Consider the following 18,943-nt stretch of genomic DNA (forward strand, 5'->3'; position numbering starts at 1 on the left):
ATTAATGTTCTGCAGACTTTAGTAACATGTCAGCTGGACGAGCCTTTCAGGGATTGGGTTACTTGCCACATGCACTTGCTGTAGGAGAGTGAAGGCCCCGGCTTGCCGTAGAGAATTTTCTTATTAGACTAAGTAGTATACATTTGGGATGACATTAGCAAAGAGATCAAACATGTTCCTCACCAAAATGCTAAAAAAATTTCACACAAGTTCTGAGATAGGCAACGGAAATAGCATCTAAATTGCAAGTTACAACCCCGTAAAATACATGGCTGGACAAGTTTTTATATTTATCTTAGAATCATCAAAGTCATCTGCTAGTAAAAAAAAAACTTGTAATGCGAAGGTGATTACCATTGGTACTTAGCAGCAACCAGGACTTGTTCATAAAGCTGAGCAGCATTATCCCAAGTAAAGTCTTGCACCATCCCTCTCATCTGCAGCTCCTTCCAACACTCCTTGTAGTTTCGATATGTGTTCAAACAATGTGCTATCGCATCTATCATCCTGTTTGCCTCCGCCTTCTCAAACGTCCAACCCAGCCCTGTATCACGGAATGGATCGAACTGCTTTACTGTATCTCTAAGACCGCCAACGGCATGCACCACCGGGACAGTTCCATACATCATTGCATAAAGTTGGTTCAGGCCACAAGGCTCAAATTTTGATGGCATCAGCAGCACGTCTGCACCGGCGGTGATTCGGTGTGCCATCTTATCGGAAAACCCAACCCACCCCCTGACTTTGTTGGGGTACTGAGCTTGGAACCTTCGAAGCATATCTTCCAGATCTCTTCTTCCAGTGCCTAGCATGACTAACTGTAAATCCTGACCGACGAGCCATGGCATGGCGTCTTCTATCAGATCGATGCCTTTTTGACCATCTAACCTCCCAATGAAAGCAAAGATAGGAGCATCATCCCGCACTGGAAGACCAAGCTCGCGTTGTAGAGCGGCCTTGCACTGTGGCTTTCCAACTCGAAGAGTTTCCAAATTATAGTTGGTATAACCATCTGATGTTAGGAACACATCAAAGTTAGGATTCCAAGTTTGGGTGTTGATCCCGTTGACAATGCCCCTGAATTTCCAGCCGATCTCGTTAATGATCCCGTGTAAGCCCCATCCACCTTCAGATGTTTTTAGCTCCCAAGAGTAACCATGGCTAACAGTGACCACCTGGTCAGCACATTTCAGACCAGCAGCAAAGATATTAAGATGTTCTCCTCCGACAGGGTCATAGAGTTCGAAGAGGTCCATGTAGTGTCCTGGCAAATCTAGACGGGCGAAGTCGTCTAGTGGACAACGACCCTGCAAGGGGAGAGGAACTTTATTTAATTTAATGAAATCGATGAGAGAAATAAAATTGACCTCATCTATGCTATGTGGATTGATAATTAGGGCACTAGTGCATATAAAAGATTATTATCATGACCATAGTTATCATAATCATAGTATCATACCATCCACAAAGAAACGCCATGTTGTCCATTTCAATAATGAAATAGATAAACATTATGGTCAACTGATAAAGGCGAAAATTATTAACGTACTTTATTGTGACCATGATCAGCGTGTCTCTTTAATGAGGTTATCTTATTAAATATGCCATTTTGCTAATTTTTATCTATTTTAGGATCTAAAAACCATCTTTCTTAAATCTATTACAGTTTTGTTTAACTGAATTCACAATTCCAATACATGATATGCCATATGCCTTTTGTTTAGGATCTATTTAAGGATCTAAAAACCTATCTTTTTAATCTCAAACTACACATGATATGCCTTTTGTTCAGCTCAGGTAAGAGAATGATATCCACTTGCCTACCTTCAATAATCAACCAAATATTGCAATATATTGGAAGAATAGATCTATAACAATTGATTGCATGATGATAACAATGCCGATAAAATTTTTATGATATATACCTGGTGGGCTATGTTGTGAATCACCAAAACACATCTGGTGTATATCATCAATCCGTTGTTACGATAATATGCTTTCAGATAAACAGGAAGCAGGGCTGTATGCCAGTCATTGGCGATGAAAACTAAGTTCCCATCTCCATAGCAGGAGCCACCACATGGAACATACCAGGGAACCTGAAAGGCTAAAACATCTTAGTTTACATTGTTCCATGTAAATGGAAGTATCGATTAAATAAATGTTGAGAACATATCTTTGCTTACTGAAACATAATACAAGTTATTAGGTAGAATACCAATAGATCAAGTTCAATCCCTGAGTACCAAGCATCAAGTAGGATGATAAGCAAATTAAAGAATACTGCCACAAGTGCTTTAGTTATTCTAATTCTATTTTTGGAAGTTTTTAAAAAATAAACAATGATCGCAAGTATTCAATAACAGTTTTCCTATGTCAATCAATTAAAAAAAAAGTATAGACCCGTTAGCCTGTTTAACCAAAACACAGTAACCCATAACCGAGGTTTAAAATGTCAAATTGTGAGAATGATACATTTTCTGTGGCATATCATGTTTTACCAATATAGTTTAATTAACATTTTATTGGAATTGATTGTTTGCTTAATAATTATTAAATTAAATTTGTTCTTCTATTTATGTTTGTTGATTAATTTGACCACATCAATATCTTGTATTATTAAATTATATTTAAATTACAACCAATTAATTATTATTTTTATTTAGTCTCTTGTAAAGAAAAGAAAACGTTGGAATGATCAACAAGAAAAGAAAATGAGCCTCTCTGTAGTCCTTTGTAAATTAGGGCATTCTTGCTTTTGGCAATATTTGAGAAATTTCCAATTTAAAAACCGGAAAAACTTTTATTATTGAGTATAAAAGTTTATTTGAAATGGTTTATTTTTATATGTTTATGTAATTGTATATGAAATTTATTCATGAGCATTTGATAAAAATTTTAAACATTAAATATCACTTTATTTCTTATATATTGTCAGATAAAATCAAAATAAAACACCCATTGCAGTCAAATACTACAAAATTTTATGAGTTGATTTTAATTTGGTTCGTTTCATCCATATAACAATAATAATACTTGGTTTATCCTTGTGGTCATGAATCACACTGTCATATTGATTGATCATGGACAGCACCAAAATGCTCAAGAAAGTACCTCAACTGCCGCCTTGCAGAACAAAATCATCCTTTTCAGTATATCCTACATGAACACCAGAAGAAACATTTTTTGGCATAAGATTTTATTAATATTTATAGTCATAAAACAAAGATGCAAAGTTCAATTTAGAGATCATGGAAACAATAGGTTATACTCATTAAAGTTTAGTTATGAAGACAAGTAAACACAAGGATTACCTGCCAGTGTCCTCCATAAATATCATTTCCAATGTGGCGGAAAACAGGGCTATCAATAAAGACGAAATCAACAAAGTCAATGTAGGCATGATGATAAGTAACTTCCAGATCCTGTAAACAGAATACAAAGACTTCTATAATGTATCTGTTATATTTTATGTGGTCATGTTTAACAGATAAATACCTGTCCGTCAGCCTTATACCTTCTCAGGACACCTAATTCTTTGAGTTCAGAATAATTGCCATACTTTGGAACCACTACCTATTTAATCAACAGATTAACTTGTAAGTGTGAACCATGCAATTTGGCTAATACTTCAATTCTAAGCAAAAATGAGGCCAGCAAAACTCATTGGTTCTGATGAAAGGGGAGATAAATTAGTAGTTATGCCCAATTGCTGTTTACATTCCTATTTTATTTTTTTCACTTTAGGTTGACTAACAGAAAGAGGATAATCATAATACTAATTACCATTACTCGGTGTCCCCTCCTGGCCAATGCCTTAGGTAAATCTCCAACAACATCTCCAAGCCCACCTATACAAAATCATCAAGAAGTGTAAATACTAGGCAACAAATATAATGACATTTTTTGTAACAGTTAAAAGTAGAATAAATTCCTTCACTCAAAAGGAAAAAACGATTTTGGAATTGAAGAATAGGACATAATAAAAAAAAATGTCAGGAATGATGAGGATTTTTATCAGACAGATTAGTTTCAAAGTTAAAGTGGATGTAAATGCCTGTTTTAGACCATGGAGTACATTCTGCTGCAACCACTATGACATTCATGACATTTGGGCCAGCCAAAGGAAGAGAGTCTAAGTTTCCTTCCTCAGGTGGTACATCTTGTTGCTCATCTGAAATCGGGAGATCTGTTTCTCCAGTGAACTCAAGATTGTAATCTACCACAGCATCAGAAATGAATGGATCAGGGAGGGCTGGAAGTATAATTTGAGGCTGGGATTGCTCGACATTGGTTTCTTGAAGTTGTTGAAGATCATGTGATGTGGAATTCTCAATTTCTAAGTGATTTCTGGGTTCATCATCATCACTGACACCAACTTCATTTGACTGAACAAAATTGTCAAAGGAAGAAGAAAAGTCATGTGACCTTTCAAGCTCATAGATATCCGTATCAAGTTTTGACTGAGAATCTTGACTCTCACTGTAAGAAACTGCTGCAGCTTCTTCTGGAATCATATATTGCTCAGGCAGCCCTACGATGTCCATTACACTTGAGCTAGTCAAAGGAGAGGAGCTTATGTTCCCTTCTTCGGATGGAACCTCTTGTTGTCCATCAGAACCATCCATATTGGTTTTTGTGTCAAGGTTATTATCTATCATAAGAACAGAATTATGCATGCCAGGTAGAACTGGAAGCATAATGTGCGGTTGAGATTGCAGATGATCAGTTTGATTTAGCTGTCCATGAGCATCTTCCATGAATTTTCCAATAACGAAGTCATTTGTGAGTTCATCATGATCACCTACACCAGCTTTAGATGACTGAGCAGAACTAGAGTAAGACAAAAGGTCATATGTTGTTTCAGTCTCTTCATTATCCATACCAAGTTTTGTCAAAGAATCTTGACCCTGGTTGTAGGAAACTGGTTCATCTTGTTCTGTGGTAATATGTTGCTCAGGTGGAAATATGACATTTGCGACACTTGTGCCAGCTAAAGGAGGGTGGCTCAAGTTTCCTACCTCAGGTAGCACCTGTTGTTGCTTATCTGAATCATGAATATTGAATTTTGCAGTGATATGAACGTTCTCATCTATTACATCAGAACTAGACATGTCAGAAGGAAATGGAAGTGTAGTTTGATACTGAGATTGCTGATAATCAGCTTGCTTCATTTGAATAAGATCATCATCTATACTAGCTTCAGTAGATTGAGCAAAACTTTCAGAGGAAAACAAAAAATCATGTGGCTTTTCAAGCCCTCCATCAATATCCATATCATGTTTTGGCATAGAATCTTGACTCTGATTGTAAGAAACTGGTTCATTTTTTTCTGAAATAATAAATTGTTCCACGTTTCTTTGTTTTTGTTCTCCAACAACTTCTGCCGTGGACTTTTCAGCTTCTAAGCCTTTCATGAGCTTTTCACCATCATCAACATCAGCATGAGTTGACAGAGCATAGTTGTCAGAGGATGTCCAAGAAGCACTTTTTCTAGATAGTTCTCTAGTGTCGCCCATAACAAGGAACGGAATAAACTTACTCTGATCATGAGAGTCTAGTTCCTCTTCTAAGGTATATGGCTCCAAGCTCTTCTGTTTTAGTTGCGCAAGATGGTCATCTTCTAAGCTATTTGTAAGACCCTTGTCATTGTTGATTGTGACGGTTTCAGTTGACTGACCAAAGCTGTCAGACGAAGTCAAACTATGTGTGCTATCAAGTTGACCATTTTTCCCAGTATCAAAGTTCAAGAGAAAATTCTGACTTTGGTTGTAGGACTCTAGTTCATGTTCTTCTGCAGTTATCCTATAATCCAAGTTGGTTTCTTTTAGTAGTCCAAGAGCATGTTCCTTGGATTGTTCAACTTCCTGTGCATTTTTCAGTTGGTCATCATCAACTACGCCAACTTCAGTTTTTTGAGCAACACTGTTAGCAGTGTCAGGGTTTGAGAGAGATCCAGGATTCTGATTGCCAACAGTGGATTCGTTTTCCTTTGTAATAATATCCTTCATGGATGTCAAGTCCTCTCTCCTCTCAACAATCTTCCAAAAAAAGAAAATATTTAGTATCAGATCCAAATTTAACATGGAAAATTAAAATAAAAATTAAAAAATATATTTATTAACTCAAATCATTATAATCCAAGCTTATAGGTGCCAACCACCTATACTAGCTTGATACTCAATTAGGGAAGTTGGATAGAGCTGAAAAAAGGTAAGAGTAGATCAACTAACGTTTGAACTCAAGTTGTGTTAACTCGGCAGAATTACAGCTCAAAGTTAATTTTATTCAGTTGAGGTGAAATAGTCTAGGTTGGTATTAATATTGGTTCTGGGCATCAAGAATGTATCCTGAAGGGGAAGGGCTGAGAGTTGGTTTGCCAAGCAAGGATGATGTGGAGATAGCAAGTCATTACTAGAAGATCACCTAAAGCTAGTGGTGACAACTGTTGTAGGTAGCCAGAGGCCCCCCTTCACCTTGTATTTGGCTCCTTTTTATTGGCTTCAGAGTGATTGAATTATAGAACTCCATATTGACAAGGATGTCCAGATGAGTCTAATCTGTCCTTATAATGCTCTTCAACTGTTGACCAAGTTAACTAGACAAATGTCCTCACCCCTTTGATTATATCTGGGGCACCTGGATTAAGCTATGTTCTCACTTTGATCATTACAGTGGACACATATCATCGTCTCAAAGATGTAGGGATTAGTTGAAAATTTATCCACATTAGTTACTGCCTTTCATGTCAAGTTTTATGAAGCTTTTTTCTTCCTTGATTTTCATATCATTACCAACCTTAGGTTTTCACCCGCTCATTGCCACTCCTCTTTCATAATAAGTTTCATCTATAAGTAATGGTAGTTGAATTTAAAAGTTTCATCAAGTTATTGTATTCTTTTGGGAGGTAAATTGATTTCTTGAAAGCTCAAGAAGTCAAGTGCGTAGCCAAGTCGAGTATAGAGGTGCAATACATGGCTATGGCTCTATCACATATGAAGTTATTTAGATCAAACAGTCAATGACCGAGTTGAGACATGTTCCTAAAGAACCTGTGAAGTTACATTATGTCAATCAAGCTTCTATGAACATACCCTTCAATTCAGTATTATACGAAAGGATAAAACAAATAGATGGATATACTGGCAACCAAATTAATAAACTTGTCCACTCCAATGATTAATTAACTCATTTTCTAACTGAATTTTCATGAAATCATAGAATTGAATTTGTTTGTAAAAAGTTAGATTTCTAAAATATGTATAAACCAAATTATAGGGTCCTAAATATAAATACCACATACTATAGGGTGTCTAAGTTACAATAATGAATATAGATAGAGGTAAAGAGGACTACCTAGGATAAGGAAAACCTAACAATTTTTCTCATTGCTCCTAACATATCTTAAAGTTACTATTTAATGAAATGTTAATGAAGTTGTTATTAATAGGATAATGATTAAAGAATTGAAATAGAGAGGAACTTATGGAATTGTCTTGTGCCGGTTAGGCTAGAAGAAATAACTTATAAAAATGTGATACAACCATACCTTAAGAAAAGTTTTATAAATTGAGATGCAACCACATACCTTTGGGAACAGTGTTAGGTTGTTAGGGAATTAAAGTTTAAAAAATTTAATAGTGAATCTTTGAACAGTAAGATGGATTTGCAGAGTTAATAAAAAAGATAGATCAAATGTAATAATTGTAGTCTAACAGACACTCTTGAGTTTTCTCCTTGGTGCAATGCCTAGAATATAGCGTGAAGCCTCTGTCAGTGAAGAATGCCCTTGTTGTGGTGGATCTACAAGTCCGTGTTTTGATACGGTGGATTCTAGCAAGGTGTGCTAAAGTAGTCTCCAATCCTAATCCCATTTAGTGTCATTAGACATCCAAACACTAGAGAGTTGTACTGGCAAACTCATTTATTAATGCTAAAATTTTCTTATAAACTTGATCATAAGGAAGCTAATTTTATCTTAATTCTCTTAATGAGCACTTCTAATTATCAGCGTGATATGCACATGTACTGTCAAAGACTTTGTTGTGACTCATCCTTCTCGTGAAGAATAGGGTTGTCACAAAAACAAGGAACTAACAAAAAAGTGCTCACCCAGTAACTATGAAGACATCAAACAAGAAAAGGTATAATATACAATCGAATATGAGGCATATTGTGACACATGATTGAATCTTTTAATGAAATATTATTTTACCAGATCCCTCTCCATTGACAAATTACTATTGCTCCGTTTCATGACAGACACAGGTGGTTCATGAATGGTATCCTCGTAATTGGCATCAATATCCTCTTGCCCCTCAGTACTATTGCTTCTTCCAACTTCTCTGGAAGGTCTTCCATGTGTTCGGCCAATTGGAAGTAGATACACAAACGGTCCATGGTAGACTACATGAAGGAATTTCTTGGTGCAAGCGGTTCCATTTTGGCTCTGAAGGAAATGGAATGTTATTCTTAGAAATTTGAAGATACAAAAAACAAACAGTATGTTGAAAATGGCTAACTCCTTAACCTGAAAAGCTAAGCTATGAGCTTATGAGGAACAAACAAAATTACTCGCGAGGGGAACAAACAGATGAAATAGTCGCTTTTTTCTTCCAGGATCAACATGTAAGAAAGTCCGGTTGGACTGATTAAAGAAGAAACTTAAATTAATATTACACAGACCACGTCTTGTTGATTCCCATCAAGAAATAAAATCAGAAACACACAGAGTACTGAAAATGCTAGTGTATTTTTATAATAGTAACAATAAAAATAAAATAAAAAAACATTGCTCGTAACACAAAATCATCAATACTTCCTCCACAAACATATTTAAATGATGAGGAGCAGATCGTTTTGTGTTCATCAAAAGTTGACGAACGGATCAACGCATCCGTTACCCAAGGAACAATCTGGAAGGCAACTTCCTTTTTTTACTTCTTTTTGAGCTATTCTCCCGAAGAAAAGAATTCAAAACTTTTGTAGCTTCATGTTATGATACGATTGAATGTCGTAGTACTGGACCAAGTAGAATGAGCAAGCACACAGAGAGGGAAGGGGGAAACTCACAGTCGAGAGCGAGGAAGATCGCCGATGCCGGACCCCATTGCGAGAAAGGCCGCTGGCGACGGCCTCGCGCGGTCGCAGAGACGGGATTCGAAGAGAGAAGTCGAGGCAGGAGAGCATTGTTGCCTCAGCGATCGCTCCGACCCGCTTCCGGAAACTACACTTCCCCTCACGATGATCGACTGCGGTAGCGCTGCAAGCTTTTTCGCTCCATTAGGAGAATATTTAATTTAACCCTCCCAATTATAGCAGTACACACTTAGCTGGGAAATACGGCATTACAGACGTTTTAAAAAATGGCCCTTGAAGTTTAATTACTATTAAAATATCGGATAGTGTTTCTATTTTGAGGATGCTTAAGCAAGTGAAGTTTGAGAGTGTATTTGCAGAAAGAGACAAAAATAAATATGTATAAAAAACATAAAAGAATGGCTTGCTGTTGCCGCACCCTTTTACTCTCTTCTTTTTACTCTCTCTCTCTCCTCTTTAAGCTTGCTGGTGGGTGAAACCGTCACTTTAACGGTTCAAAAGCGGTTCAGAAGGATGCTTCTCGCTCTTTGAAACAGAAGAAATCATGAGAGTTCACTCAACACTCAACCTAATGCAGTGGAAACGTGTAATCTGCATTCTCTTTGCAAATTTGATATTATTTTACTTATAGCAGCTTATTAAGCATTGTATTCTTACAAATGCAAGATATTGTTAGGTGCAATTGGATGTAAATAGACGGCCTTTCCCCATAAACAATCGATATTCTACAAACTATAAATATTTTGAAAGAGATACCAGATTTGTGAGAGGTCTACAGCTTCACTCAGGAAGTTTCAAACAAGCTTCAAGTAAGTTTTGGATAATTCACTGGTCTTAACTTTGTGACATTAGAGGAAACAAGGAATTAGGAACATCTTCTGGGTGCATGCGCACATCATTGAATAGCATGTTACAACTGATCGCAGTGCAGCACTGAAGGCGTACATGTGACGTAAACAACGGCCACAACGCCCTCAGGTGTCAAATTGAAAATTGCCGATCTTTTAATGCTGCGAACTCTCGATCATATGTCCTTGAGTTCCAGTTTACAACCATTCCTTCCAACCATGGGAACCCGAAGAATGCCCACCAACGCCTGATAAATAATTTTTCCTTACCCTTTTCACAGTTGTCCTGGGAGATGCATATTTGGTTGCTCCGAATCTCCTTCTAGGAAGATCGCCTGGATCATCGACGATCCAACCGCCCTTTATCTTAGTCTTTGTGGGCGTCCTCCATCTTTCTTCATACACCCAATCCCGTTTAGGCCTTTTGCCAAAGTCGTGTGGTACAGATTTAGAGCCCCTGAACCACCTTTTATCCTTATCTGATGTCCGAGGGGTTGATAACTCGCCCAGCTATTTAGCAGATTGAATAAAAAGTTTTGAAAAAATTACAAACAATGAGGGTTTACACACACACACAACAAAAAAGTAGGTCAAAAGTTTCTTTAACCTTAGTCTTCTTCGTACAGCCCCGAGCGAAATGTCCTTCTTGATTACAAATATAGCATGTAGGTGGTGATGCATCCGTCGTTCCATATCCTCGTGATTTTGCACACCCCTAAATGAATTTCCAAGGAAAATCTTATCACACTCAATTGTTACAACTACATTATTAAATGATTGGGCTTACCAAGCCAGTGTGACCAGTTTGGGCACAGTTGTAACAAAAGACTTCTCTTGGACTAGTATCCATTAAGTTAGCGCAGCAAAGATGACCATACTTTTTGCAAACATAACATTGTATCTCCTGATATATAAAAAAAAAGAGACAATGTAAAAGTCATCATTATCATTATCATTAACCCGTGCTTTTCTTAACTATTTAGAGACTACTGAATTTCATCCCTTCTTGAGTTATATACAAGGTTGTATCACTAGAAATATTTAAATAATCAACCACAACTAGGATTCCCCAAGCAATCACATTCAGGACAGGTTGAGTATTACACCATACTAAAATTTAAATTCATCATTCATGATCCCGATCGATCAATATAAGTCCCAACCTCAGTAGCCAAAATTTACTTAGGGCTAAACAAACTTGAAGACCGAGAAATTTCAGAGCTAAGGAAACTTAATCACTAAGAAATTACAAGCTCAGGCCTTGTTACATATTTAATAACCAAATATTTTTAAAGCCTTCATGATGGGGATTTTTTCCTCTCTTGTAATATTTTCAATATCTTCTTGCATCAAATAATGGCATAAAACAACTAATAAAATAATCTATAGCATGAAAATATTAGCTTCATTCTCTGCCGTGGTATGATGCATGCTGGAAAACAAGAGCAGAATAAGAAAGTGGAGAAGCATTATTGACCTTCAGATCATCAGGTGAATAATCATTTCTACATGATGATATAGTATGTGTGGTCCCTCCACATCGTAAACATATTTCAGATGCCTGAGCAATCTTTTTATTCTTGTCTGGGCAGACTTTAGCAAGATGACCTCTTCTTTTGCAAATATAACAATCTTGACCCTGCATATATCAATCAACAAAATGGCAGTCTTAGAGCAAAAAATGTGCGAGCAGAAAATCAATGGATAAACAGACATTACACATGCTAAAGATAAAAATATGCAAGACCATTAATAACTTCAGTTTAAGGAATACACTTAAATTGCAGAACTTCAATTCACTAAGAGATCCCATATCAAATTATTACCAAAGAAAATCACAACCCATACGTAACCTATAAGCCTAATTTTTAGAATATGGGAATGAGATTAAGATTAATATTCCTATTATTTCTAACAATCCCATCGACTAAAATTATAGATTTATTTTAATAGCCATACTGCTGTGCCAAAATAATCAAAGAAAAAATTATGGTCAAATGATTAACTGTAACATCCTTGCTTGAGTAGACAAAAGGATTGCGGAGGTAGACCATGTTGCAAATGCCAATAAATGAAAAGAGACAATTTGGATGCTCATTAAAAGGAAAAACCGAATGACTCTACAACTATAAAGATTGATTGGAGAAATTTGCAAGTATCCCAATGGCTTTAATTTAAATAGACAGGCAAAATGAATGTTGTGGAGTTGTATCTTACACTAGAATGCTATATGCAAGTAAGTCTTAAGATCCAATAGTTGTTCCTAAGAGGTAAAATACTGAGATTGTTTACACCAATCTTTAAAGTCTCATCCCATGTTGACATTTTGGTGTCCGGCCAAAATGAGACAGGTATTGTTATTTGCAAGGATGCTGAATGTTGATATGAGGTTGTGCGCATTGGCACCAATCAAGAAGAGAAATAAGTAGTAGAAGATGAGAAGGAAAAAGAAGACAGATCAGGATGGCATTAAATCCAACCAACCAAAACAGTATGATATTAAAACCTTGGTTTAGTAAGATGGCATTACCATCTTGGTTTAGTCTGCATAAATCCTCTGCATTAAGGTATAGGTTAAAAGACCTTAAAAGCATTTGACATACAACGCTATAATTGTTTTGCTGATTTTTAACTTCCACAATTCTCAAGCTCATATGTATACATTAAACAAAATTGATCAGATTTACAAACTCAAATGCATGATCATTGCTCAATGAATTCTTAGGTTCAGGATACTTGCAACATAGATTATATTTCTCCGTGAAAGATTTAAAAAGTTCACCAACTAGGTGTGTCTTCACAGAATTCTAGCAGAAAAAGAAAACAGAAACTAATATATGACCTGTAACAAACATAAGAATGTACCTATAACAGCACTACTGTAATATCTTAATCACACAAGGAAGCCAAGACCTTTACAAGTTTGTATTCACATGAAAGCAACACTCAAGTATCTAAATAACCTCAGTAAATTACAACAATAACAATCAAGTCTTATCCCACAAAATGAGGTCGGTTATATGGATCCTTTTATATCATTAAGCTCTATCTCCTAATATATGATCATCTATACTTAAATAAATTTTATTTTGTTTATTGTTGCTAACCAAGTCTTTTTGATATTCCTCTTCCTCACTTGATATGTGTGTTTGTTTTCACATCACCTAACTTGAACATTTATTGGTCGTCTAAGTACATGATTGTACTATCTTAAACGTGTCTATCAGAGTTTTCCATCAATAGATGCAACTTCGACTCTCTCTAATACTCTCATTTCTTATTTTGTCCATCCTTGTATGTCTACACATCCACCTTAACATCCTCATCTCTGCAATTCTCAGCTTATGCTCATGTACTCGAGTCATAACCCAACATTTAGCTTCATATAACATAGCAGGTCTAACTGCGATTTTGTAAAACTTTCCTTTAAATTATAGAGGTATTTTACGATCACATAAAACACCCATCGCTCTCCTTCATTTCAATCATCTTACTTGTATTTTATGTAAGAGCATCCACAATAAGAGAGGATATTTTTCCCAAATATTTGTTGTCCCCACTTCGATTTCACTCTTCAAATATCTCACTCTTCAAATATCCCAAATCTCACAATCAAATATTTCACCAATTAAATATTTATGGGTCCCACCCATTAAATATTCCATTCAAATATCCTCAATTTCACAATCAAATATCTTACTAACTAAATATTTATGGATCCCATAATCATTTTATTAATTTATATCTAATTTTCTATTTAATAAAATTAATTATATTTTTCAATTTTTTAATTTAATATATTTCATCTATTATTTATCTATAAATATTTTTATATTTTATTAAATATGATATAATAATTATTTAATATAATTATTTTAATATTAATATTTTATTAAAAAAGAAGCAATAGAAGACATTGATTGAATTTTTCAAAAAACATTGATTGAATTTTTCAAAAAATAAAATAAAAGCAACGTTTATTTTTTTATTTTTCCAAAACATTGATTGATTGCAAAGTGGTTGAATTTTAAAAAAAAACTTACCTTTACCCACCAAAAGGTGGACCTGATTGCATGCCACAAAAGAGAAAATCACTGACACAAATTTGTACACGGTGATTTCCAATGCCTTTCAAATATCCCCCAGCAATGGGAGATATTTGAGAGGGAGATATTTGGAGAAATATTCTCTCCAAAGTGTTTGAATTTAAAAAAGAAAAAACTTACCTTTGCCCACCAAAAGGTGGGCCCGATTGCATGCCACAAAAGAGAATGATAATTTCTAATACCTTTCAAATATTCCCCAGCAGTGGGGGATATTTGAGAGGGGGGATATTCGGAGAAATATTCTTTCCAAATATCCCCTATTGTGGATACTCCAAGACATCTCTCTCAATCCGTCAATTGTTTTATAAAAATGATCCTAAATATTTGAAACTTTAGGCTTCGGGCAATTCATTATCTGCTATCTTAATAATTGTCTCATTACGTCTAATATTGCTAAACTTAAATTCCATATATTCTGTCTTTATTCAACTAAGTCTAAAACCTTGCCCTTCTAGTGTTTCCCTCCAAAATTCTAATTTAGTATTTACTTCTTATGTGTTTCATCTATCAAAACAATCTGCAAACAACATGCACCACAGTACTATGTCTTGAATGTGTGTAGTGAGTTCATCCATAATTAGAATAAAAAATAAGGACTTAAAGATGATCCTTAATGTAACTCTATCTTTACAGGAAATGCTCAAGTTACCCCGCCTAAGTCTTTACTCTGGTCGTTACATCCTTGTACATATCTTTAATTAATTCAATATATATTATGCTAACACCTCTCTTTTCTAGAATTCTTCATATAATTTCTCTTAGGACTCTATCATAAGTTTTTTTTAGTCAATGAATACCATGTGTAGATCTTTTTTTTTTTGCTCCCGATATTTTTCAATTAGTAGATGTATAACTTCTATTGTCGATCTTCCAAGCATGAACTCAAATTGATTTTTGATCGTCGTGGTCTCATTCCTTAATCTTTTTTCTATTACTTTTCCCAAAATTTCATAGTATGACTCATTAGTTTAATACCCCTATAGTTTGCACAATTTTGTATGTCTCACTTATTCTTATATAAGGTTATTATTCTTATATAAGAGAACTAGAGTACTTATACTCCATTAATCAGACATTTTTTTCATTTTCAATATCATGTTAAATAATTTTATAAGTCATTTAGTACATTATTTCCCTAGACACTTCCATACCTCTATCAGAATATCATCTAGTCCCAACAGTTTTTCCATTGTGCATCCTATTTAAAGTTTGTTCTACTTCTGAAGTTTGAATTGCATGATAAAAATTTAAATTTCTATACTCATTTGACTTACTTAAATTACCTAAATTAAGTTAGTCACCTAAACCTTCATTAAAAAGTGATGAAAATACCTCTTTCACCGCTCTTTTATTTCTCCCTCGTTTACTAATACCCTATTACATTCATCTTTAATACATTTTATTTAAATAAAAACTCTTATCTTCCTATCTCTCACTTTAATTATTCTATAAATGTCTTTTTCCTCTTCTTTTATATCTAATTTTTGATATAATCGTTCAAAAGTTTCATTCTTTGCTTCATTCACTACTTTCTTAGCTATTATATATATTTTTAAGTTTTCCTCCTTCCTACAAATATATAATTCCTAATAAGTTGTCTGTTTTTCTTTTACTTTCTCTTATACTTTCTCATTCCACCACCAAAATTTCTTACTTAGTGGTGCATGTACCTTTGACTCACCGAATACACTTTTAGCTGTTATTTTCAACTTTGATATAATCTTATCCCATGTCATATTAGAGTCACCATATATTTCACCTAATACTTGTACTCCTACCTTCTTTAGAAATCGTATATATTTTCTTTCCCATCCTTTAACTTCTACCACTTAATTTTAGAAGTCGTATATATTTTCTTTCTACTGATACTATGCTCGAGACGTATACCCAACACTACTAACGTATATTGGATAGTTAAGCTTTCTACGAGGTTGCAATCTTTACAGATCTTTCTATCCTTTTTCCTAACCATAAGAAAGTCAATTTGCGATTTATTATTCTCAGTTTTTAATGTGACTAAGTGTTCTTTTCTTTTATTAAAAAATGTATTAACTAATATAAGGTCATATGCTATCGTGAAATTTAATATAGTTTTCCATTCTTCATTTCTTATTCCAAACATCAGTAAATGTACTAAGGCTTAATAATGACTACATTCTTATTTTATTACTCATGAATATATAGCATAAAAATTGTTTTATTCATCAACCCACGCATGAAGAATGTGACAGCTTAGAGCTTATATCATCATGTCAATTCCTAAATAACTAAAATTTTGATGGATTGCAACAGTAGAAAAAACATAACTCAAATTTGTTCATTCATGAGCAACAAAAAGTGCCAGTGCACAAAGCTTTAAACTATTGAACTTGTTATATAAAGAACTTTGTAATAATGAACAAATAAGAATCTTTCTTGCCTAAAACAAGTTCTAGGCAGACACTATGATTCATATAAGAAGACAAAAGAATATTTCTATGTAAATTATAATTTATTTGGGCACAATTACAATAATCTGATCATTACCTGCGAACACTGCTTTGAATTGTGATCAAAAAGACCACAAAAAAAGCAAGGTTTCCTCCGCCTTTCCAACATGCAATCTGCAGCTACATGTCCCTCCTCGCCACAATTGAAGCAAGTGGGAGTCACCCATTTGTTCTCCTCAGGATCAAAATATCTTGGCCCACGCTTATCAAAACCACCAAAGAATCAAGATCTAGACTTCTCATCTCACAAAAAAAAAACAGAATTAAATTGAAGAAAAATAATTTGGCTTACTAGCAGCTTCCTAAAAACTAAATTGTCAGATGTGTTGTTTGCCTCATTGATCACTTCTTCGTCCCTTATTGATGGTTTCTCTTCAGAAACTATAACACCCACCTGCAGCTCAAAAGAATTCCAATCAGAAGGCATCCTATAAAATAAAATTGATGTCACAAATCTAAGACATCTAGAAATGAGTATATCCTAGTAAAATCTTACCTTCTTTGGAAACATAAAAATATAGAATTGAAATCATATTCATAGTATTTTTAAAACTTGGATTTTACAATCCCATCAAAAATCATAGATACATGTTGAGAATTAATGATAATCATTGGGATCCGCCATCATAGATTGACCAATAAAACCCTGCCTAAAATGTTAGCAAAATAGAGAGGTATTCATGTGGAGTCTATTTTTATATGATTGCTAAATTTTGAGAAGAAAAAATGGAAAAGAATAGGAGTTCTCATGTACTCTAACCCATTTTCATAATTTGTTATTTTGTTCTATTTGATATAAAGTACATGAATGAGACTCTAAGGAGGCTCAAAATGTTTTTTATATTTCTAATGACACTGCAGATGTTTGGATTTTGACTATTCAACACTATACAGCAATCCAAAGACATAAAAATGTCATAGAACAGAAGTTTAAATTCGTATCTATTGAGCATAATTTTTAAAATAGATGAAATTAAGTCATAACTATTGAATATAAGGTTAAATTTACTTCTATCTAATGGCAAACATAAGAAAACGAAGTTCTTCCTGTCCGTTTTTTACTCAAATCCAAACAAGAAATTACAGTTTCTGATTTGGAAAGAGCATTCTCTTTTTATTCGAAATATTTTAACGAAGCCGAGCCAGAAATATAGATAAGCAACATGAAAAAGGAACCATTGAAGCATAAAACATACCAATTCCTGTTCTTTATCCTCTTCAACCTGTTGTTGCTTCTTCTTCGACTTCTTCTTCCTAGTCATGCTCTTTCCATCCACAGGCGACAGAAGACCTCCGACAGAAGATCCAGTGTCCCGACCAGACATAAATTCCGCCTCACCGGAAGATGGCGACGCGGAAGAAATATCCAGAACTATTGCCGGCGGGGAGGCGGGTACTGGGGCAGGGAAGGGGGCATCAACGGCCTTGTTCCGCTTCGCCTGCCGCTGTCGCGCTTTCTCGACGATGGCAATGCTTAGATCTGCGTTAGCCTCGTCGTCGCTGCTGAAGAGGATGATGGGCTGCGCCGGCTGGTCCTCGTCGTCCGGGACGGGCTTTCGCTTGGATCTGGACCTACGGCTCATTGCAGGGTAAAGTGCTAACCCTAAATCATAGATGAAGGATTTAATAATGATGCCGAAACCCTAAAATACTAAATATGACTTACCTGATTTTTCAAATTGTTCTAGATTCACCTAAATTGGTATAGCAACCGCTTAAACAATCCTATTTTATATTTTTTTTATTTATTTTATGGAGTTATATAAATTATAAAAATATTATATATTTTTTAAAAGAAAAAAATAGTTAAATCGAATAAACAGATAAAATCAATGAATATAAAAATTTAATTCGATTAATTTAGTATTTCAATTTTTTTTCTTAAAAATTAATTTTTTTAACTAATATAGAAAAATGGATTCTAATCATACTTTGCCATCTAAAAATGAATTATTATATTTATTGATTGATTTGAATAGACATATATATTTAACAGGTGGATTTCATCCAAATCAATCAACCAACTTTATGATCCATTTTTTTTCGACAATTTACTAAATCACGCACTTAAATATCTTAATTGACCAAAAGGCGTATGTTACTTTGGTTTTTACCAAAGGGCGCATTTTTTCAAGTGCACTTCCCTTTTTATCCTTCTGACAAATTAAACCTTTTTTTTGTCGTTTTCCTTTTCTCTCTCTTCTCTTTCCTATTACCTCTTTCATCAACGACATGTAAGATTTAGTTATTTTTTTTATAATATTTTAATATATTTAGAGAAGCTAAAATAAACAATGGATAGCATAGTTAAACTCCTTGCAACATCAGGAATCCATAGGAACTGAAATGGGTGTAATCTGAGGTCTTTAGGTCCATCAGTGAGTTTCGACTGAAACTCATT

General features: G+C 34.6%; 2 protein-coding genes across 2 annotated transcripts; both read right to left on the reverse strand.

The window, feature by feature from the left end:
- Positions 1-34: 34 nt before the first annotated feature.
- LOC121992130 (granule-bound starch synthase 2, chloroplastic/amyloplastic-like) lies at positions 35-9,304 on the reverse strand. The gene is made up of 9 exons (XM_042546293.1): positions 9,073-9,304; positions 8,216-8,449; positions 4,058-6,041; positions 3,787-3,851; positions 3,499-3,576; positions 3,315-3,425; positions 3,115-3,159; positions 1,926-2,099; positions 35-1,307 (listed from the first exon to the last, which is right to left on the reverse strand). The coding sequence occupies exons 1-9, from the start codon at positions 9,187-9,189 to the stop codon at positions 351-353; spliced, it is 3,765 nt and encodes a 1,254-aa protein (XP_042402227.1). The 5' UTR covers positions 9,190-9,304; the 3' UTR covers positions 35-350.
- Positions 9,305-9,822: 518 nt separating this feature from the next.
- Positions 9,823-18,230, reverse strand: LOC121992133. The gene is made up of 7 exons (XM_042546295.1): positions 17,739-18,230; positions 16,835-16,936; positions 16,580-16,744; positions 11,425-11,586; positions 10,735-10,851; positions 10,555-10,662; positions 9,823-10,457 (listed from the first exon to the last, which is right to left on the reverse strand). The coding sequence occupies exons 1-7, from the start codon at positions 18,123-18,125 to the stop codon at positions 10,146-10,148; spliced, it is 1,353 nt and encodes a 450-aa protein (XP_042402229.1). The 5' UTR covers positions 18,126-18,230; the 3' UTR covers positions 9,823-10,145.
- Positions 18,231-18,943: the final 713 nt, after the last annotated feature.

This window comes from Zingiber officinale, chromosome 6B (assembly GCF_018446385.1).
Source record: "Zingiber officinale cultivar Zhangliang chromosome 6B, Zo_v1.1, whole genome shotgun sequence".
In the NCBI taxonomy this organism is placed as follows: Eukaryota; Viridiplantae; Streptophyta; class Magnoliopsida; order Zingiberales; family Zingiberaceae; genus Zingiber; species Zingiber officinale.